Here is a 24,166-nt window from a genome sequence, read left to right on the forward strand (position 1 = left end):
TCCTATGGACCCCCACATCCTATGGCCCCCACATCCTATGGCCCCCACATCCTATGGACCCCCACATCCTATGGACCCCACATCCTATGACCCCCACATCCTATGACCCCCACATCCTATGGCCCCCACATCCTATGGCCCCCACATCCCCCCACATCCTATGGCCCCCACATCCTATGGCCCCCACATCCTATGGCCCCCACATCCTATGGCCCCCACATCCTATGGACCCCACATCCTATGGCCCCCACATCCTATGGCCCCCCACATCTGTCCTATATGATTGCTCTAAGAGACAGCATGTTTTCAGTAACCCCCCCCCCCCCGCTCATCTCCAGAGAGAGAAAACAGTGATGGTTCAGAGCTACTTCATAATGACACTTCCCGTCTATTCTATTCCAGTACAGAATTTTGGTTTGGTGTCCTGCGATAGACGAGTGATACTCACAAATCCCAACCCTGTGAATGTAGTGGTCACTGTATTACAAAGAAACGGAGGAAAATACCTAATCAGGTTGTACACAACTGAATGCATTCAACTTAAAATGTGTCTTCTGCATTTAACCCAACCCCTGTGATAGCATCCCCAGCCTAAAGACGTCTATTAGCAGAGCTAAACTATGCAGTGAACAGAAAGTACTGCAGTACTGTAAATCGAAAAGACGGAGCAAAATGCTGTGTGTTGACGATGTCCCTAATGACACCTAAAACGGACAAAACAGTGGTTCGGTCATGCCAAATAGTGTGCCCCTCTAAACCATTAGCGTCCGTTGCTATATCTATTTGGCCGGGGGGGGGCACACTATTTGGCAAGATGGCTCCAACAACAACCTTTTGTTTCTGATTGAGGGTCGAAGACAATTGACCAATTCTTTTAGTTGATGATTCGGTCAGATTGAGCTGTAGTGTCAAACCAGCTCATGATTTGTCCTGTACGTTGATGCATAGATCTAAAGGGCTCTGGTAGGGGAAGTACCCCAGTTGTCCTAGACTTGTTACGCTGTGGAACAGCACGTGAATTTAAACCAGCACTCCTGAACATAGGATCTTTACAACAAAAAGTCATTTCCATACCCTGCACCCTTGAATACAATTTCCAATAAATCGCAACTTTGTGAATCTTTATATAAATATGCGTAATGCGTGTACTGTGTGTAACATACAGTCAACAAGGGCTAAATACAATAGTATATAGTATGGCTATCTTCCCAATGCAACGGCTGTAATTGGGGGGCTTTGACCAATGCTACAGAGCCAATACCACAGGGTCCATTTAGGAGACCTCCCAGGCAAGGTGAACCACCTTCAGTGTCTCAGGGCTTAGTGAGATGTCTGCAAGGTCACCACATCAACAGAATCTATTGCACAGACAAATCCTTGGCCTATCCCATGCCAAAGCCCCCCACCACACACACATACACCCAATGTGACCCCCACCTTTAATAATCAAGCGACAACAGAGCTCAGGAAAGCTATAGCAACAACTTGATGTGTGGGACAGATTTGAAATAAAAGTAAGCTTTGTTTTGGACTTGCCACCTCCATCCACTCTAGGATACTGCAACGATTCACCGAAGCATGATATTCCAAGGCAAAATGTTTCTATTTGGTTCATACCGATATTAGATGGACCAGGAAATATTCATCTATTTCAGGGTTCATAGGAGATGTATTTCTGAGCTGAGAGATACCTTAGAGGCAGCCGGGTGACATCAATTTGAATCAAAATGAGGACAAACTAAATGATGATTCCCTACATAGTGCATTACACATGACTAGGGTCCATGGTACACAATTACCATGAACATACATGACAACTCAACACACACACACAGAGTGAGGAGAGAATAAGAAAATCTGAACAATAAACATCAACACGTGTCAAATTAAAAAGTTAAAGTGTATGAATGCTGTATCCTCCAGTCGCTCGGCGTGATAGGCAGGCCCCAGGACACCTGTGCTCTCCACGAATCAGGGCGATTGCCATCACATCACACAACCCTGACTGGTCGTCCCTTCCGAGGTCAAGAAGTCCTCTGTCCAATACCATGCCCACCCCCCTCCGACAATCCCACAGCAACCCAAAGGATTATTTCTCCCTAAAATGCCATCTATTGCCGTGGCCATTTCGTGGGAATGAGTGTTTAAGAGTAGATAGTGATGACCTCGCGGCCGCCCCCGCGGACCAGGAGGACCCGGTTGAGACCCTCAAGCAGAACCTCCAGGAACTCCATGTCTGAGACGCCAGGGGTCAAGGAAGAAACCAGTCACATTACATGACACGAAATGCTATGTGGGCTAAAGCAAAGAGGGACTGGTTTGGCAGATGACTGGATGGCTTTTAAACATCTTCGAAATGTGGGTGTGGCTATGATCTGTAAATTGAAAGCAGACCACTACCTGAAATCTACTTCACAAAATTTAAATCATCCATCCAAATTTTGGCAAGTTGTGAAAGGTTTGGAGTGCAGAAAAGATACATAGCTTCCTAATTGTTGGTCGACACACAGATTGTAACTGAGAGAACCTCCATTCTGAAAGCCTTGAACCAGCATTTTTTTTAGATGAAGGCAGTTTATTTGAAAAGGTCAAAGGTATAATTGGTTCTCCTTTTCATCCTTCTCTGTTTCAGAAGTGTGTAATTGATTTTTAAAATCCCCGTCCCTGATGAACCAGACCCCTGCCTCCTACACCTAGCTGCAGACATCATTGCTTAACCTTACACTTGATGTTAAGGAAATCCCCAAGTTATGGAAATCTGCTTTTGTACTGCCTCTCCTGAAAAGGTGGAGATCCTTCACTACTTGACAACTATCGACCCATATCAAAATTGTCTGTACTGTCAAAGGTACTGGAGTCCTTAGTTAGTAGGCAGCTGAAGACTTACTTCCAAGAAAACAACATCTTAAATGGAATGCAATCAGGTTTTAGGTCTGTCCACAGCACTGTTTCAGCAACATTGAAGGTTTTAAATGACAGCTTTTGACACTGTGGACCATGCTGTGTTAGTATAAAGGTTAAAATGTTGTGAAATGAGTCTATAGAGGTGTGCGCAGGTGTTCCACAAGGTTCTATTTTGGGCCCACTGTTGTTCATTTTGTACATCAACAACATTTGGGGATCTTGTTGAAACAGAGGATGTTCATTTTTATGTAGATGATACTGTTCTTTATTCAAGTAGTAGTAGTTTCTTTAGCTTTTGAAAATGCCCAAAGAGCATTTAACATCATACAACAGAATCTGTATGATTAAAAGCTGATTCTAAATTCAGGTAAAACCAAATGCATGGTATTTTCAAATGCCAGGCATGTTACAAATCATGTCATTGCTACTTTGGCTGGACATACTATAGAGCAAGTTAAAAGTGTACACATATTTGGGTGTGTGGGTTGATGATAAGCTGAGCTTCACAGTGCATGTAGAGAACTTGATAAGGGAGCTCAAGCTGAAAATAGGATTCTATTACCGGCATTGTTTTTCTTTTGATGCCAGGAAGGAGCTGGTACGATGTACATTACTGTCGGTTATAGATTTGAGTGATGTTATATATATATATGCAGGCCTCAGCCACTACCCTGAGAGCACTTGATTCAGTGTATCATGCAGCCCTCAGGTTCATTACAAATCAGAAACGTCTTACACATCATTGTGATGTCAACAGGGCTGTTGGCTGGTCGTCATTGACCTTGCGTAGGTTTAAACACTGGTATACACTGGTTTCTAAGGCCATATTGGGTAAAATGCCATTTTATCTCTGTTCTTTTTTAGTCAGTTCAGTAAATAAATATCAATTACGGTCCCATTCTGATTTGCTTCTAACAGAACCAAACATTAGAACAGGTCATGGTAGAAATAGTTTTAGTTACTTAGCTCCGTGGTCCTGGAATTCTCTCCTGAACATTTTAAAATGTGATGATCTAGTTTCGTTGGTGGAGTTTAAACACTTGATTGATGTATATATCATAGAAGAGTGTAGTTGTTTTTAGGCCAGCTGTTTTTTGCTGCATTGCTTGCTGTTTGGGGTTTTAGGCTGGGTTTCTGTACAGCACTTTGAGATATCAGCTGATGTACGAAGGGCTATATAAATACATTTGATTAGATTTTTAGTCAAGATGTTTGCGTTTTTAATATAATATGTAATTGTTGTACTGTATGTGTGTTTATAGTTTTGTTTAATGTTGTGTTAGTGTATGTAAGTTGTTGTGTCTGAAACGTTGTTCCCCCTGCTGCTATTGGACCAGGTCTCTCTTGGAAAAGAGATGTTACCTCAATGAGAAAAAACCTGTATAAATAAAAGGTTAAATTAAAAAATGACAAACATTTAAAAATGACAGGGGTGGATACAGGTCACGTGACTGGCAAGAGGAAAGCTTCACCTGTAAAGCTATTAGTTCTATGTATTAAAATATTTTATTTCACCTTTATTTAACCAGGTAGGCTAGTTGAGAACACCTTTATTTAACCAGGTAGGCTAGTTGAGAACACCTTTATTTAACCAGGTAGGCTAGTTGAGAACAAGTTCTCATTTACAACTGTGACCTGGCCAAGATAAAGCATAGCAGTTCCACACGTACAGTTTGGGATACAACTCAACTATTAACGACTAAACAACCTCTGCAAAGAGATCATCCTCAACCTTGTCAGATCGCCGATGACGATGCATTTGAAGTTAACTTCGGGTAAACATGTCCAACTAAGCAATGCACAATTCTACTGACATAAATAGTGAAAGTTGAATAAAACTGACATTGGTCTTTAAAAAAAAGGATACAGTTCTCGTCACCCCCTCTGTTCTTGGGCGGCCCCGGCATGTTGAGCAGGACCAGGTGGGCTCCTTGTGACCGGTTTACCACCACCTCATTCAGCTTGACCGCAGTGTGCATCCGGCGCACGTTGGACTGGTTCCTATACCACACAATGGTGACAGTGAAGAGAGCAGGCTGAACACACCTCAACCCTGAACTTCGACCCTGACTTTTCCCAATATTGACATTGAATCCTTGCTAGAAATACGATGCTCAGCTCCAACGTTGACCGGTGATCCTCCGTGTATGTCATCAATGTATAAAACACGGTCTAAAATTAGGACTCAACCAACAACAGCTCATCTAAAAGTCTGTCATTGTTCTCACTTGACACTAAATATTGGTAAGAAAATGCGATTTGTCAAAATCAAAGCACTCGGTGATGATTGGTAAAACACTTCTTGATAATATATTGAGCAAATAGTTTGTATGGTGAGATTGATAGCCTTTAACACAAAGAGATGAGAACACGAAGCAGGACCGCTGGGTGGCTATGATGGCGAAGCCTTAGGCGTTATCATTACACTCTGAATTAGAGATCAGGATGGTAGTCGAAGCAGCATCACACTTCACATTGCAGCCGTGGCAGGAGGGGTCTGGTGTACTGACTGACACAATGGGTAAGTCTGTGGGTATGAAATATTCACAATTCTGATTGGTTGACAGCCATGGTATATCAGACCGTATACCACGGGTATGACAAAAAAAAATGTATTTTTACTGCTCTAATTACATTGGTAACCAGCTTATAATGGCAATAAGGCACCTCAGGGGTTTGTGATATATGATCAATATACCACGGCTAAGGGCTGTCCAGGCACTCTGCGATGCATCGTGACTAAGAAAAGCCCTGAGCCTTGGTATATTGGGCATATACCACACCTTGGAACTTATTGCTTCAGTATAATACTGTGTTGTATACACAGCACTCCAGTATTCAACTTGTTCTTTAATTGACCAGTTCAATATGATATGATATTGGGTGATATATTGGAAAGCCCTTCTTGAGTTAGAGCGAACAGCAAAGTAAATCAAATAAAATGCAGAGCATGATATGAACGGCTTGAAGCTGAATAAACACATCACTAATACAACGAGGCACTTCCAAAAACCTGCTGTTTTCCATCCAGTTGAGATTTGCCAGTGTAAGGACAATATCAGACTGATTGTAATGACCAATTGAAATGGATTTTGATCCCCTAATAGCCTTTGGATCTGGTCTCTATACTAGACAACAAGGCATTAACAGTATTGTTTGCTATGACTAAGGTCTATGTATGGAAAGCGCAATTTTTGGTTGCACCCGCTACATAACATGATGCAATCACATGCAAATGAACTCTAGGGAGGTCCTCCCAGGTTAACTCTAGGGAGGTCCTCCCAGGTTAACTCTAGGGAGGTCCTCCCAGGTTAACTCTAGGGAGGTCCTCCCAGGTTAACTCTAGGGAGGTCCTCCCAGGTTAACTCTAGGGAGGTCCTCCCAGGTTAACTCTAGGGAGGTCCTCCCAGGTTAACTCTAGGGAGGTCCTCCCAGGTTAACTCTAGGGAGGTCCTCCCAGGTTAACTCTAGGGAGGTCCTCCCAGGTTAACTCTAGGGAGGTCCTCCCAGGTTAACTCTAGGGAGGTCCTCCCAGGTTAACTCTAGGGAGGTCCTCCCAGGTTAACTCTAGGGAGGTCCTCCCAGGTTAACTCTAGGGAGGTCCTCCCAGGTTAACTCTAGGGAGGTCCTCCCAGGTTAACTCTAGGGAGGTCCTCCCAGGTTAACTCTAGGGAGGTCCTCCCAGGTTAACTCTAGGGAGGTCCTTCCAGTTTAGGGAGACAAATGTTGGGAGGAATGGGATAATGGCTGGGAGGTAAACAAGATGAAAGACACAGAAATTGACTAATGTTACAGAGCAACAGGCATACACACATGCACACAGCCTATGGCAAAATGAAATGTGACTTACAGACTCTCCCACTCTCTAGAAGGAGGAAAACGAGACAAAACAACAAACAGGCTTAGACACTTTCCAGACACCCCTGGTGTATCTACTGTAGCACAGTTAAACACAGACACCCCTGGTGTATCTACTGTAGCACAGCTAAACACAGACACCCCTGGTGTATCTACTGTAGCACAGTTAAACACAGACACCCCTGGTGTATCTACTGTAGCACAGCTAAAAAGACACCCCTTATTTATCTACTGTAGCACAGCTAAACACAGACACCCCTATGTATCTACTGTAGCACAGCTAAACACAGACACCCCTGGTGTATCTACTGTAGCACAGCTAAACACAGACACCCCTGGTGTATCTACTGTAGCACAGTTAAACACAGACACCCCTGGTGTATCTACTGTAGCACAGCTAAACACAGACACCCCTGGTGTATCTACTGTAGCACAGCTAAACACAGACACCCCTGGTGTATCTACTGTAGCACAGCTAAACACAGACACCCCTGGTGTATCTACTGTAGCACAGCTAAACATAGACACCCCTGGTGTATCTACTGTAGCACAGCTAAACACAGACACCCCTGCTGAATCTACTGTAGCACAGTTAAACACAGACACCCCTGCTGAATCTACTGTAGCACAGTTAAACACAGTGCTTCAACTAATTTTAGCGGGATGGTTCCAGTCAGATGTTTTCACAGCTCAAATGTACTGTAGTCAAGAGGCGGGGAAAACTATCGGACAAAGTAACTCTCTCTTTTAAATGTATGTTCTCCATTATTAGCCTCTGTGGGTCAGGTCCAGTATAGTGTCGTAATAATGTTGGGGCTTGTTTGATTTTAGGCTGTGTATTCAACTAGACGTTCTATCTGCCCTTTGAGATGGTGGGTTCAGAGAGACAAAGACATGATGGTCATTAGTCCAAACGGTGCATGTGATGCTCTGCGTGGTGGAGCCATGCATTGGATGTGTCCACACACAGTTACACAGTCAACATGCCAACGCAGCCTGAACACACACCATGCAGAACGTGTAACCATTTTTTTTAAAAAGGGGTTCTACAGATGGTCCTATAACAGTACAACAGAGATACTTGCTGAAGAGTCATTGGCTACTGCATTTTGGATCTGGAAGGATGAAGGATAAGAGGTTCGTAGTGGTTGACTTACGGCTTCATGTTGAAGAGGTCGCGCACACCCATGTTGACCTCGGAGCGGTTGCGGTTGCGCTCGGAGAGGAACTTATCCTTGGTCCACGTCATGTGGACTCGGTCAGGGCCGGTGTCGGGCTTGTCATTGAGCGCGGAATGGGACGCCGTGTTTCTGTCGTGGATCAGCTGGGCCTGAAGGAGATGGAAATGATGAGAGACAGAGACACACCGACAGACAGACAGAGGCAGAGAGACAGAGACAGACCGAGAGAGAGAGAGACAGACTCACCGAGAGACAGAGACATACAGTGGGGAGAACAAGTATTTGATACACTGACGATTTTGCAGGTTTCCCTACTTACAAAGCATGTAGAGGTCTGTAATTTGTATCATAGGTACACTTCAACTGTGAGAGACGGAATCTAAAACAAAAATCCAGAAAATCACATTGTATGATTTTTAAGTAATTAATTTGCATTTTATTGCATGGCATAAGTATTTGATCACCTACCAACCAGTAAGAATTCCGGCTCTCACAGACCTGTTAGTTTTTTCTTTAAGAAGCCCTCCTGTTCTCCACTCATTACCTGTATTAACTGCACCTGTTTGAACTCGTTACCTGTATAAAAGACACCTGTCCACACACTCAATCAAACAGACTCCAACCTCTCCACAATGGCCAAGACCAGAGAGCTGTGTAAGGACATCAGGGATAAAATTGGGATGGACCTGCACAAGGCAACAACTGGGAAAATGTTCAAGGCTCAATCACCCTCGGTCTGGGGATGCAAAATCTCACCTCGTGGGGCATCAATGATCATGAGGAAGCCCAGAACTACATTGGTCAATGACCTGAAGAGAGCTGGGCAACAACTACAATTATTAGAAAATGGAAGAAGTTCAAGATGACGGTCAATCACCCTCGGTCTGGGGCTCCATGCAAAATCTCACCTCGTGGGGCATCAATGATCATGAGGAAGCCCAGAACTACATGGCAGGACCTGGTCAATGACCTGAAGAGAGCTGGGACTACAGTCTCAAAGAAAACCATTAGTAACACACTCCGCCGTCATGGATTAAAATCCTGCAGCGCACGCAAGGTCCCCCTGCTCAAGCCAGCGCATGTCCAGGCCCGTCTGAAGTTTGCCAATGACCATCTGGATGATCCAGAGGAGGAATGGGAGAAGGTCATGTGGGCTGATGAGACAAAATAGAGCTTTTGGTCTAAACTCCACTCGCCGTGTTTGGAGGAAGAAGAAGGATGAGTACAACCCCAAAAACATCATCCCAACCGTGAAGCATGGAGGTGGAAACATCATTCTTTGGGGATGCTTTTCTGCAAAGGGGACAGGACGACTGCACCGTATTGAGGAAGGATGGATGGGGCCATGTATCATGAGATCTTGGCCAACAACCTCCTTCCCTCAGTAAGAGCATTGAAGATGGGTCATGGCTGGGTCTTCCAGCATGACAACGATCTGAAACACACAGCCAGGGCAACTAAGGAGTGGCTCCGTAAGAAGCATCTCAAGGTCCTGGAGTGGCCTAGCCAGTCTCCAGACCTGAACCCAATAGACAATCTTTGCAGGGAGCTGAAAGTCCATATTGCCCAGCGGCAGCCCTGAAACCTGAAGGATCTGGAGGTCTGTAGTATGGAGGAGTGGGCCAAAATCCCTGCTGCAGTGTGTGCAAACCTGGTCAAGAACTACAGGAAACGTATGATCTCTGTAATTGCAAACAAAGGTTTCTGTACCAAATATTAAGTTCTGCTTTTCTGATGTATCAAATACAAATATGTATCAAATATGAGAGAGAGACAGAGAGTGAACAAAAGCCAAAGACAGTGACAGAGAGACAAAGAGAGAGAGAGACAGAAGAAGAGAGAGATATTTCCAGAATGGGAGAGACTAAACTATAGAGTCCCACAAACCTGGTAGTCAGAAAGACCCCACTCATGCAGTCAGCTCACATAGCAAAAACACATGTTACTTCACAATAAACATGAATGACATGGAAAGTACACAGGGTTACAGTCATACGCAAAGTGTTCTTTACACAGGCCAATAGCCCGTTGGTAAGGAGTGAGAGAACATGCTAGTTGGAGCTATGACACTGAGACAGGGTGAAGATCCATGGGGAATGAACCAGGTGGAGGGGGGATAAACCAAAGAAGGATGACACCACAGTGCACTTGATGACGCATGCTGAAAGAGGTGAGTCCATGATGTCCATAGGCTCACTACGGTGAGTAACCTACACAGCCACAGTCACTATCTGCCATCGTGGGTCTATCCGGGGGGGGCGACTTTAACTGGACATTTTGACTAGACTTTATCTTACTTCCGGTCCTTGACTTCTAGCAGCTGTGGCTGTGTAAGCGTGGTCTCTGGGGGTTGGTGATGCTGGTCTCTGGTGGTTGATGACTGGGGGGGTAATGGTGATGCTGGTCTCTGGGGGTTGGTGACTGGGGGGTAATGGTGATGCTGGTCTCTGGGGTTGGTGACTGGGGGGTAATGGTGATGCTGGTCTCTGGGGATTGGTGACTGGGGGTAATGGTGATGGTGGTCTCTGGTGGTTGGTGACTGAGGGGGGTAATGGTGATGCTGGTCTCTGGGGGTTGGTGGCGCTGGTCTCTGGGGGTTGGTGACTGGGGGGTAATGGTGATGCTGGTCTCTGGGGGTTGGTGACTGGGGTAATGGTGATGCTGGTCTCTGGTGGTTGGTGACTGGGGGGTAATGGTGATGCTGATCCCTGGTGGTTGGTGACTAGGGGGTAATGGTGATGCTGGTCTGAGGGTTGGTGACTGGGGGGTATAGGTAATGCTCGTCTCTGGTGGTTGGTGACTGGGGGGTATAGGTAATGCCTCGTCTCTGGTGGTTGGTGATTGGTAGTAATGGTGATGCTGGTCTGCGGTGGTAGGGGCCTGCAGTCACAGGGGTGTTGGTTACAGATGAGGGGGTGTTGGGGTTACAGATGAGGGTGTTGGGGTTACAGATGAGGGGTGTTGGGGTTACAGATGAGGGGTGTTGGGGTTACAGATGAGGGGGTGTTGGGGTTACAGATGGGGGTGTTGGCTACCTCGTCCTCCTGTGTGCCCTCCAGCTGTCGACTGGGGTCAGATTCGAGCCCGAGGCTCCGGTTTGGTTCTTCCTCCGGATGGAGCTACGAGACGATGTCGGTGATACTCTGAATCTGAGGACCGTGCCGCCCCGCATCAGCAGCCAGACAGTACAGGGGGCCAAAGGTCATACAACGAACAGTAGGGGTAAGGGAGGGGCGAGGAGAGCTCTGATACCCACAATCCAATGACATATCTAGGTTGTGTTTATACAACCTCCCATAGATAAAACCCTGGATATCTAACCTCATTGGTGATGTCCATCCAGGGACCAACAACAGCTCAAATGTGACCCAAGTCAGAAATGAACCCACATTCCAATGGCATTATGCACATTTTTGTCTCATCAAGTCTGACTTGCAAGTCACAATAAGAACATTCAAGAAAGAAACATGAAACCACATAACACGAGCACTGCAATTAAAATCCTTCAAGATAAAAGTCCTAAAGGAATATAACATTAATTTTCTGATGAAGGTGTTGAAAATCAGTAACAGATTATATTTCTTTGTAGAAAAAATACCGACACTGACATAGTAACGTACCAAATGCCCTATTTAGTGCACTCCTTTTGACCAGAGCCTATAGGTCCTGGTTAAGAGTAGTGCCCTATAAAAGGAATAGGGTGCCATTTGGTACGGTACCTTAAAAGGCCAACTGTTGTAGTGAGTGTGCCCTGCAGACAGGGGGCGCGTTACCTCTCTCTCCCTCTCCGTCCGCGACAGCTGCATCTGTTTCAGCATCTGAGAGCGCTGCTCCATCACCAGGGTCTTCTCATAGGTGAAGGCTGAGATGTCGCTGTCGTGCTGATCACACACATTATTATATAGGGACATGTCAGTTAAGAATGGTTCCATAGGGACATGTCAGTTAAGAATGGTTCCATAGGGACATGTCAGTTAAGAATGGTTCCATAGGGACATGTCAGTTAAGAATGGTTCCATAGGGACATGTCAGTTAAGAATGGTTCCATAGGGACATGTCAGTTAAGAATGGTTCCATAGGGACATGTCAGTTAAGAATGGTTCCATAGGGACATGTCAGTTAAGAATGGTTCCATAGGGACATGTCAGTTAAGAATGGTTCCATAGGGACATGTCAGTTAAGAATGGTTCCATAGGGACATGTCAGTTAAGAATGGTTCCATAGGGACATGTCAGTTAAGAATGGTTCCATAGGGACATGTCAGTTAAGAATGGTTCCATAGGGACATGTCAGTTAAGAATGGTTCCATAGGGACATGTCAGTTAAGAATGGTTCCATAGGGACATGTCAGTTAAGAATGGTTCCATAGGGACATGTCAGTTAAGAATGGTTCCATAGGGACATGTCAGTTAAGAATGGTTCCATAGGGACATGTCAGTTAAGAATGGTTCCATAGGGACATGTCAGTTAAGAATGGTTCCATAGGGACATGTCAGTTAAGAATGGTTCCATAGGGACATGTCAGTTAAGAATGGTTCCATAGGGACATGTCAGTTAAGAATGGTTCCATAGGGACATGTCAGTTAAGAATGGTTCCATAGGGACATGTCAGTTAAGAATGGTTCCATAGGGACATGTCAGTTAAGAATGGTTCCATAGGGACATGTCAGTTAAGAATGGTTCCATAGGGACATGTCAGTTAAGAATGGTTCCATAGGGACATGTCAGTTAAGAATGGTTCCATAGGGACATGTCAGTTAAGAATGGTTCCATAGGGACATGTCAGTTAAGAATGGTTCCATAGGGACATGTCAGTTAAGAATGGTTCCATAGGGACATGTCAGTTAAGAATGGTTCCATAGGGACATGTCAGTTAAGAATGGTTCCATAGGGACATGTCAGTTAAGAATGGTTCCATAGGGACATGTCAGTTAAGAATGGTTCCATAGGGACATGTCAGTTAAGAATGGTTCCATAGGGACATGTCAGTTAAGAATGGTTCCATAGGGACATGTCAGTTAAGAATGGTTCCATAGGGACATGTCAGTTAAGAATGGTTCCATAGGGACATGTCAGTTAAGAATGGTTAAGAATGGTTCCATAGGGACATGTCAGTTAAGAATGGTTCCATAGGGACATGTCAGTTAAGAATGGTTCCATAGGGACATGTCAGTTAAGAATGGTTCCATAGGGACATGTCAGTTAAGAATGGTTCCATAGGGACATGTCAGTTAAGAATGGTTCCATAGGGACATGTCAGTTAAGAATGGTTCCATAGGGACATGTCAGTTAAGAATGGTTCCATAGGGACATGTCAGTTAAGAATGGTTCCATAGGGACATGTCAGTTAAGAATGGTTCCATAGGGACATGTCAGTTAAGAATGGTTCCATAGGGACATGTCAGTTAAGAATGGTTCCATAGGGACATGTCAGTTAAGAATGGTTCCATAGGGACATGTCAGTTAAGAATGGTTCCATAGGGACATGTCAGTTAAGAATGGTTCCATAGGGACATGTCAGTTACGAATGGTTCCATAGGGACATGTCAGTTACGAATGGTTCCATAGGGACATGTCAGTTACGAATGGTTCCATAGGGACATGTCAGTTACGAATGGTTCCATAGGGACATGTCAGTTACGAATGGTTCCATAGGGACATGTCGTAATGGTTCCATAGGGACATGTCAGTTACGAATGGTTCCATAGGGACATGTCAGTTACGAATGGTTCCATAGGGACATGTCAGTTACGAATGGTTCCATAGGGACATGTCAGTTACGAATGGTTCCATAGGGACATGTCAGTTACGAATGGTTCCATAGGGACATGTCAGTTACGAATGGTTCCATAGGGACATGTCAGTTACGAATGGTTCCATAGGGACATGTCAGTTACGAATGGTTCCATAGGGACATGTCAGTTACGAATGGTTCCATAGGGACATGTCAGTTACGAATGGTTCCATAGGGACATGTCAGTTACGAATGGTTCCATAGGGACATGTCAGTTACGAATGGTTCTATAGGGACATGTCAGTTACTTAATGGTTCTATAGGGACATGTCAGTTACGAATGGTTCTATAGGGACATGTCAGTTACGAATGGTTCTATAGGGACATGGACATGTTCAGACATTACGAATGGTTCTATAGGGACATGTCAGTTACGAATGGTTCTATAGGGACATGTCAGTTACGAATGGTTCTATAGGGACATGTCAGTTACGAATGGTTCTATAGGGACATGTCAGTTACGAATGGTTCTATAGGGACATGTCAGTTACGAATGGTTCTATAGGGACATGTCAGTTACGAATGGTTCTATAGGGACATGTCAGTTACGAATGGTTCTATAGGGACATGTCAGTTACGAATGGTTCTATAGGGACATGTCAGTTACGAATGGTTCTATAGGGACATGTCAGTTACGAATGGTTCTATAGGGACATGTCAGTTACGAATGGTTCTATAGGGACATGTCAGTTAGCCACGAATGGTTCTATAGGGACATGTCAGTTACGAATGGTTCTATAGGGACATGTCAGTTACGAATGGTTCTATAGGGACATGTCAGTTACGAATGGTTCTATAGGGACACGTCAGTTACGAATGGTTCTATAGGGACATGTCAGTTACGAATGGTTCTATAGGGACATGTCAGTTACGAATGGTTCTATAGGGACACGTCAGTTACGAATGGTTCTATAGGGACACGTCAGTTACGAATGGTTCTATAGGGACACGTCAGTTACGAATGGTTCTATAGGGACACGTCAGTTACGAATGGTTCTATAGGGACACGTCAGTTACGAATGGTTCTATAGGGACACGTCAGTTACGAATGGTTCTATAGGGACACGTCAGTTACGAATGGTTCTATAGGGACATGTCAGTTACGAATGGTTCTATAGGGACATGTCAGTTAGAATGGTTCTATAGGGACAAGTCAGTTAAGAATGGTTCTATAGGGACATGTCAGTTAAGAATGGTTCTATAGGGACATGTCAGTTAAGAATGGTTCTATAGGGACATGTCAGTTAAGAATGGTTCTATAGGGACATGTCAGTTAAGAATGGTTCTATAGGGACATGTCAGTTAAGAAATGGTTCTATAGGGACATGTCAGTTAAGAATGGTTCTATAGGGACATGTCAGTTACGAATGGTTCTATAGGGACATGTCAGTTACGAATGGTTCTATAGGGACATGTCAGTTACGAATGGTTCTATAGGGACATGTCAGTTCTATAGGGAATGGTTACGAATGGTTCTATAGGGACATGTCAGTTACGAATGGTTCTATAGGGACATGTCAGTTAAGAATGGTTCTATAGGGACATGTCAGTTACGAATGGTTCTATAGGGACATGTCAGTTACGAATGGTTCTATAGGGACATGTCAGTTACGAATGGTTCTATAGGGACATGTCAGTTACGAATGGTTCTATAGGGACATGTCAGTTACGAATGGTTCTATAGGGACATGTCAGTTACGAATGGTTCTATAGGGACATGTCAGTTACGAATGGTTCTATAGGGACATGTCAGTTACGAATGGTTCTATAGGGACATGTCAGTTACGAATGGTTCTATAGGGACATGTCAGTTCTATAGGACATGTCAGTTACGAATGGTTCTATAGGGACATGTCAGTTACGAATGGTTCTATAGGGACATGTCAGTTACGAATGGTTCTATAGGGACATGTCAGTTACGAATGGTTCTATAGGGACATGTCAGTTACGAATGGTTCTATAGGGACATGTCAGTTACGAATGGTTCTATAGGGACATGTCAGTTACGAATGGTTCTATAGGGACATGTCAGTTACGAATGGTTCTATAGGGACATGTCAGTTACGAATGGTTCTATAGGGACATGTCAGTTACGAATGGTTCTATAGGGACATGTCAGTTACGAATGGTTCTATAGGGACATGTCAGTTACGAATGGTTCTATAGGGACATGTCAGTTACGAATGGTTCTATAGGGACATGTCAGTTACAAGAATGGTTCTATAGGGACATGTCAGTTACGAATGGTTCTATAGGGACATGTCAGTTCGAATGGTTCTATAGGGACATGTCAGTTACGAATGGTTCTATAGGGACATGTCAGTTAAGAATGGTTCTATAGGGACATGTCAGTTACGAATGGTTCTATAGGGACATGTCAGTTACGAATGGTTCTATAGGGACATGTCAGTTACGAATGGTTCTATAGGGACATGATAGGGTTACGAATGGTTCTATAGGGACATGTCAGTTACGAATGGTTCTATAGGGACATGTCAGTTACGAATGGTTCTATAGGGACATGTCAGTTACGAATGGTTCTATAGGGACATGTCAGTTACATGTCAATGGTTCTATAGGGACATGTCAGTTACGAATGGTTCTATAGGGACATGTCAGTTACGAATGGTTCTATAGGGACATGTCAGTTACGAATGGTTCTATAGGGACATGTCAGTTACTTAATGGTTCTATAGGGACATGTCAGTTACGAATGGTTCTATAGGGACATGTCAGTTACGAATGGTTCTATAGGGACATGTCAGTTACGAATGGTTCTATAGGGACATATCAGTTACGAATGGTTCTATAGGGACATGTCAGTTACGAATGGTTCTATAGGGACATGTCAGTTACGAATGGTTCTATAGGGACATGTCAGTTACGAATGGTTCTATAGGGACATGTCAGTTACGAATGGTTCTATAGGGACATGTCAGTTACGAATGGTTCTATATGGTTCTATAGGGACATGTCAGTTACGAATGGTTCTATAGGGACAAGTCAGTTAAGAATGGTTCTATAGGGACATGTCAGTTACTTAATGGTTCTATAGGGACAAGTCAGTTACGAATGGTTCTATAGGGACATGTCAGTTACGAGTGGTTCTATAGGGACATGTCAGTTACGAATGGTTCTATAGGGACACGTCAGTTACGAATGGTTCTATAGGGACATGTCAGTTACGAATGGTTCTATAGGGACATGTCAGTTACGAATGGTTCTATAGGGACATGTCAGTTAAGAATGGTTCTATAGGGACATGTCAGTTAAGAATGGTTCTATAGGGACATGTCAGTTAAGAATGGTTCTATAGGGACATGTCAGTTAAGAATGGTTCTATAGGGACATGTCAGTTAAGAATGGTTCTATAGGGACATGTCAGTTAAGAATGGTTCTATAGGGACATGTCAGTTAAGAATGGTTCTATAGGGACATGTCAGTTACGAATGGTTCTATAGGGACATGTCAGTTACGAATGGTTCTATAGGGACATGTCAGTTACGAATGGTTCTATAGGGACATGTCAGTTACGAATGGTTCTATAGGGACATGTCAGTTACGAATGGTTCTATAGGGACATGTCAGTTACGAATGGTTCTATAGGGACATGTCAGTTACGAATGGTTCTATAGGGACATGTCAGTTAAGAATGGTTCTATAGGGACATGTCAGTTAAGAATGGTTCTATAGGGACATGTCAGTTAAGAATGGTTCTATAGGGACATGTCAGTTACGAATGGTTCTATAGGGACATGTCAGTTACGAATGGTTCTATAGGGACATGTCAGTTACGAATGGTTCTATAGGGACATGTCAGTTACGAATGGTTCTATAGGGACATGTCAGTTACGAATGGTTCTATAGGGACATGTCAGTTACGAATGGTTCTATAGGACATGTCAGTTACGAATGGTTCTATAGGGACATGTCAGTTACGAATGGTTCTATAGGGACATGTCAGTTACGAATGGTTCTATAGGGACATGTCAGTTACGAATGGTTCTATAGGGACATGTCAGTTACGAATGGTTCTATAGGGACATGTCAGTTACGAATGGTTCTATAGGGACAAGTCAGTTAAGAATGGTTCTATAGGGACATGTCAGTTACGAATGGTTCTATAGGGACAAGTCAGTTACGAATGGTTCTATAGGGACATGTCAGTTACGAGTGGTTCTATAGGGACAAGTCAGTTACGAATGGTTCTATAGGGACATGTCAGTTACGAATGGTTCTATAGGGACATGTCAGTTAAGAATGGTTCTATAGGGACATGTCAGTTAAGAATGGTTCTATAGGGACATGTCAGTTAAGAATGGTTCTATAGGGACATGTCAGTTAAGAATGGTTCTATAGGGACATGGCAGTTAAGAATGGTTCTATAGGGACATGGCAGTTAAGAATGGTTCTATAGGGACATGGCAGTTAAGAATGGTTCTATAGGGACATGTCAGTTAAGAATGGTTCTATAGGGACATGTCAGTTAAGAATGGTTCTATAGGGACATGTCAGTTACGAATGGTTCTATAGGGACATGTCAGTTACGAATGGTTCTATAGGGACATGTCAGTTACGAATGGTTCTATAGGGACATGTCAGTTATTAATGGAACATGTCCATTATTATTGGTTCTTTAGGGACATGTCAGCTATTACCGGGGCGTGTCAGTTATTACCGGGGCGTGTCAGCCATTACCGGTTCTATAGGGACATGTCAGTTATTATCGGTTCTATAGGGGCATGTCAGCTATTACCGGGGCGTGTCAGCTATTACCGGGGCGTGTCAGCTATTACCGGGGGCGTGTCAGCTATTACCGGGGCGTGTCAGCTATTACCGGGGGCGTGTCAGCTATTACCGGGGGCGTGTCAGTTATTACTGGGGCAGGTCAGTTATTAACGGGGCAGGTCAGTTATTAACTGGGGCGTGTTAGTTATTAATGGGACATGTCAGTGCCCCAGAGGTGTACAGGTAAGCTCACCATCTCCACCACCTCCACCTCAGCGTCCAGACGGAGGTGGTAGAGGAACATCTGCAGGTCCTTCTTCATCTGAATACTGTTGTCATCCATATTAGCCACCGTGAAGATACGCATCTTACACTTCCTCCAGACCTGGAGAGAGAGAACGAAGATAGAGCGTGAGAAGAGAGCGAATAGAGAGAGCGAATAGAGAGAGCGTGGAGAGAGCGTGGAGAGAGCGAGAGAGAGAGCGCGAAGAGAGAGCGAAGAGAGAGCTGAAAGAGAGAGCGCGAAGAGAGAGCGAAGAGAGAGCGTCGAAGAGAGAGCGAAAAGAGAGCTAAGAGAGAGAGCGAAGAAGAGCTGAAGAGAGCGAAGAGAGAGCGAAGAGAGAGAGCGAAGAGAGAGCGAAGAGAGAGAGCGAAGAGAGAGCGAAGAGAGAGCGAGGAGAGAGCGAGGAGAGAGCGAGAGAGAGCGAGGAGAGAGCGAGGAGAGAGCGAAGAGAGAGCGAAGAGAGAGCGAAGAGAGAGCGAAAGAGAGCGAAGAGAGCTGATTGTCGTTGCCAGGCACGCCGGTTCCAGTATCTCAGAAACCGCCGGCCTCCTGGGCTTTTCACACGACAGTGTCTAGGGTTTACAGAGAATGGTGCAACAAACACAAAACCTCCAGTCAGCGCCAGTCCTGTGGGCGAAAACAGACTGTTGATGAGAGGTCGAAGGAGAACGGCAAGAAACAGACAAATATTGGCGCAGTACAACAGTGGTGTAAAAAAACAGCATCTCGGAACTAAGTAGCCCATCCTTGTCGCGGATGGGCTACTTACAGCAGACAACCACACCGGGTTCCACTTCTATCAGCTAAAAACAAGAAGAAGTGGCTCTAGTGGGCAAGCCATCACCAGTACTGGACAAGGAGGAGTGGTGGAAAAACATTGCCTGGTCCGACGACTCCTGGTTCCTGTTGTGTCGTGCTGATGGCAGAGTCAGGAAGTAGCATAAGCAGCATGAGTCCATGGACTCATCCTGCCTTGTGTTAACAGTACAGGCTGGTAGTGGTGGAGTAATGATGAGGGAATGTTGTCCTGGCACATGTTACGACCCTTGATACCAATTGATCAACGTTTGAACGCCACACCTTGTAGAATTCACGCCCTGAAAAATTAAGGCTGTTCTGGAGGCAAAAGGGGGTCAGACACAGATACTAGATGGACGTACCTAATAAACTGGCCAGGGTGTGTTTTGTTTTTGTATTACAACCTGATGAAATGCTAACAGTAGATACCTTGTGCTGGCGGAGGAGGAAGGGTAGCAGCATGAGCAGTCCTCCGTCGTGGACGATCCACCACACGTCTATGGTGCCTCGCCCAAGCGATCCGTGTTGGTGGGGGAAGCTGTCCACGTTCTTGGCCACCAGTAATGCCTGATTTGCCGCCGTGGTCTCCCTCACAGTTTCTGTGGAGAGGACAGAGAGAGAAAGGTGGTTAAAAACGTACACACAAACACACGCGCCCCCATCTCAGTAATGTTATTATAGAGGATTGTGCGTCATGTTCATTTAAAAACACATGGGAGAAAAAAACAGAAAAAAAAAACGCATGTACATTTTTTTTTTAACCATGTAATTGTCAGATGCTTCATAATAGCCAGGAAGACGTCGCATTGGGAGCCACATTTGAAATGGAATACATTGGAGCAGGGTGGGATTTTCTCTCTCATTAAAACATGATTTCAATGTGTTTTTTTTGGAACGGCTGTGGTAATCAATAAATTAATTAATTAATACATACATACATACATGGTAGTGGGAAGCTATTTGATCGTTTTTTTTTTACGGGTCCATTATTTTCCCATTACGTCTTATAGCAACCCGATATTCTGGGCAGCCCTGGTGTGATGGGGAGGAATGGCAGAACAAATACATATTTTGATGTACAACTTGGAATGAGGACCAGTGATTCTATAGTGAAAATAAAACTACATATCATTGTTCCCTCTTCAGAGTACACTGACAAGGTATGGTATCATTACCTTGACCGTGAGAACCAGAGGATCTCAAGGTTTCTATATACACATAAAGTATATAGGCTATTACATATCACTGGAGTAGCCTGAAGGTCTACCATGTCATTTGTCCACGGCATCTAAACTGATTATTTCCCCCACCCCCTCATCTATAGAACAAACACATTATACAGCGAAAAGCACGTCACATGACCTCCTGTCCAGACCATCCACTCCACCACTGCTTCCATCAGATCTGTCTGACATATGGGCAGGTGTGGGGTGGGAGGGGAGGAAAGGTATCTGTCTGATATATGGGCAGGTGTGGGGGTGGGAGGGGAGGAAAGGCATCTGTCTGATATATGGACAGGTGTGGGGTGGGAGGGAGGAAAGGTATCTGTCTGATATATGGGCAGGTGTGGGGTGGGAGGGGAGGAAAGGCATCTGTCTGATATATGGACATGTGTGGGGTGGGAGGGAGGAAAGGTATCTGATATATGGGCAGGTGTGGGGTGGGAGGGGAGGAAAGGTATCTGTCTGACATATGGGCAGGTGTGGGGTGGGAGGGGAGGAAAGGTATCTGTCTGACATATGGGCAGGTGTGGGGTGGGAGGGAGGAAAGGTATCTGATATATGGGCAGGTGTGGGGTGGGAGGGGAGGAAAGGTATCTGATATATGGGCAGGTGTGGGGTGGGAGGAGGCATCTGTCTGACATATGGGCAGGTGTGGGGTGGGGAGGAAAGGTATCTGATATATGGGCAGGTGTGGGGTGGGAGGAGGAAAGGTATCTGATATATGGGCAGGTGTAGGGTGGGAGGAAAGGTATCTGATATATGGGCAGGTGTGGGGTGGGAGGGGAGGAAAGGTATCTGATATATGGGCAGGTGTGGGGTGGGAGGGGAGGCATCTGTCTGACATATGGACAGGTGTGGGGTGGGAGGAAAGGTATCTGTCTGACATATGGACAGGTGTGGGGTGGGAGGAAAGGTATCTGTCTGACATATGGACAGGTGTGGGGTGGGAGGAAAGGTATCTGTCTGACATATGGACAGGTGTGGGGTGGGAGGAAAGGTATCTGTCTGACATATGGACAGGTGTGGGGGTGGGAGGAAAGGTATCTGTCTGACATATGGACAGGTGTGGGGTGGGAGGAAAGGTATCTGTCTGGCATATGGACAGGTGTGGGGTGGGAGGAAAGGTATCTGTCTGATATATGGGCAGGTGTAGGGTGGGAGGAGGAAAGGTATCTGTCTGATATATGGACAGGTGTGGGGTGGGAGGAGGAAAGGTATCTGATATATGGGCAGGTGTAGGGTGGGAGGAAAGGTATCTGATATATGGGCAGGTGTGGGGTGGGAGGGAGGAAAGGTATCTGATATATGGGCAGTTGTGGGGTGGGAGGGAGGAAAGGTATCTGATATATGGACAGGTGTAGGGTGGGAGGAAAGGTATCTGATATATGGACAGGTGTAGGGGGTGGGGAGGAGGAAAGGTATCTGATATATGGGCAGGTGTAGGGTGGGAGGGGAGAAAGGTATCTGATATATGGGCAGGTGTAGGGTGGGAGGGAGGAAAGGTATCTGATATATGGGCAGGTGTAGGGTGGGAGAGGAGGAAAGGTATCTGATATATGGGCATGTGTAGGGTGGGAGAGGAGGAAAGGTATCTGATATATGGACAGGTGTAGGGTGGGAGGAAAGGTATCTGATATATGGACAGGTGTAGGGTGGGAGGAAAGGTATCTGATATATGGACAGGTGTAGGGTGGGAGGAAAGGTATCTGATATATGGACAGGTGTAGGGTGGGAGGAAAGGTATCTGATATATGGACAGGTGTAGGGTGGGAGAGGAGGAAAGGTATCTGATATATGGGCAGGTGTAGGGTGGGAGAGGAGGAAAGGTATCTGATATATGGGCAGGTGTAGGGTGGGAGAGGAGGAAAGGTATCTGATATATGGGCAGGTGTAGGGTGGGAGAGGAGGAAAGGTATCTGATATATGGGCAGGTGTAGGGTGGGAGAGGAGGAAAGGTATCTGATATATGGACAGGAGTAGGGTGGGAGGAAAGGTATCTGATATATGGACAGGTGTAGGGTGGGAGGAAAGGTATCTGATATATGGACAGGTGTAGGGTGGGAGGAAAGGTATCTGATATATGGACAGGTGTAGGGTGGGAGAGGAGGAAAGGTATCTGATATATGGACAGGTGTAGGGTGGGAGAGGAGGAAAGGTATCTGATATATGGGCAGGTGTAGGGTGGGAGAGGAGGAAAGGTATCTGATATATGGGCAGGTGTAGGGTGGAGAGAAGGAAAGGTATCTGATATATGGGCAGGTGTAGGGTGGGAGAGAAGGAAAGGTATCTGATATATGGGCAGGTGTAGGGTGGGAGAGAAGGAAAGGTATCTGTCTGATATATGGACAGGTGTAGGGTGGGAGAGAAGGAAAGGTATCTGTCTGATATATGGACAGGTGTAGGGTGGGAGGGAGGAAAGGTATCTGATATATGGACAGGTGTAGGGTGGGAGGAGGAAAGGTATCTGATATATGGGCAGGTGTAGGGTGGGAGGAAAGGTATCTGATATATGGGCAGGTGTGGGGTGGAGGAGGAAAGGTATCTGATATATGGACAGGTGTAGGGTGGGAGGGAGGAAAGGTATCTGATATATGGGCAGGTGTAGGGTGGGAGGAAAGGTATCTGATATATGGGCAGGTATCTGATATATGGGCAGGTGTAGGGTGGGAGGAAAGGTATCTGATATATGGGCAGGTGTAGGGTGGGAGAGGAGGAAAGGTATCTGATATATGGACAGGTGTAGGGTGGGGAGAGGAGGAAAGGTATCTGATATATGGACAGGTGTAGGGTGGGAGAGGAGGAAAGGTATCTGATATATGGGCAGGTGTAGGGTGGGAGAGGAGGAAAGGTATCTGATATATTGGCAGGTGTAGGGTGGGAGAGGAGGAAAGGTATCTGATATATGGGCAGGTGTAAGGTGGGAGAGGAGGAAAGGTATCTGATATATGGGCAGGTGTAGGGTGGGAGAGGAGGAAAGGTATCTGATATATGGACAGGTGTAGGGTGGGAGAGGAGGAAAGGTATCTGATATATGGACAGGTGTAGGGTGGGAGAGGAGGAAAGGTATCTGATATATGGACAGGTGTAGGGTGGGAGAGGAGGAAAGGTATCTGATATATGGACAGGTGTAGGGTGGGAGGAAAGGTATCTGATATGGACAGGTGTAGGGTGGGAGGAAAGGTATCTGATATATGGACAGGTGTAGGGTGGGAGGAAAGGTATCTGATATATGGACAGGTGTAGGGGTGGGAGAGGAGGAAAGGTATCTGATATATGGACAGGTGTAGGGTGGGAGAGGAGGAAAGGTATCTGATATATGGGCAGGTGTAGGGTGGGAGAGGAGGAAAGGTATCTGATATATGGGCAGGTGTAGGGTGGGAGAGGAGGAAAGGTATCT

General features: G+C 45.3%; 1 protein-coding gene across 1 annotated transcript in view; it reads right to left on the minus strand.

Moving 5' to 3' along the window:
- Window positions 1-552: 552 nt before the first annotated feature.
- Window positions 553-24,166, minus strand: part of LOC127926126 (solute carrier family 12 member 7-like) — a 30,652-nt gene continuing 7,038 nt past the window's right edge. The window contains exons 3-9 of the mRNA XM_052511508.1: window positions 19,976-20,145; window positions 18,719-18,850; window positions 11,717-11,824; window positions 7,920-8,092; window positions 6,755-6,769; window positions 4,772-4,905; window positions 553-2,236 (exon numbers count right to left, since the gene is read on the minus strand). Of these exons, the coding sequence (XP_052367468.1) occupies window positions 2,145-2,236; window positions 4,772-4,905; window positions 6,755-6,769; window positions 7,920-8,092; window positions 11,717-11,824; window positions 18,719-18,850; window positions 19,976-20,145 (824 nt within the window). The 3' untranslated portion in view covers window positions 553-2,144. The remainder of the gene's footprint in view (window positions 2,237-4,771; window positions 4,906-6,754; window positions 6,770-7,919; window positions 8,093-11,716; window positions 11,825-18,718; window positions 18,851-19,975; window positions 20,146-24,166) is intronic.

This window comes from Oncorhynchus keta, unplaced genomic scaffold (genome assembly GCF_023373465.1).
Source record: "Oncorhynchus keta strain PuntledgeMale-10-30-2019 unplaced genomic scaffold, Oket_V2 Un_contig_6937_pilon_pilon, whole genome shotgun sequence".
Taxonomy (NCBI): Eukaryota; Metazoa; Chordata; class Actinopteri; order Salmoniformes; family Salmonidae; genus Oncorhynchus; species Oncorhynchus keta.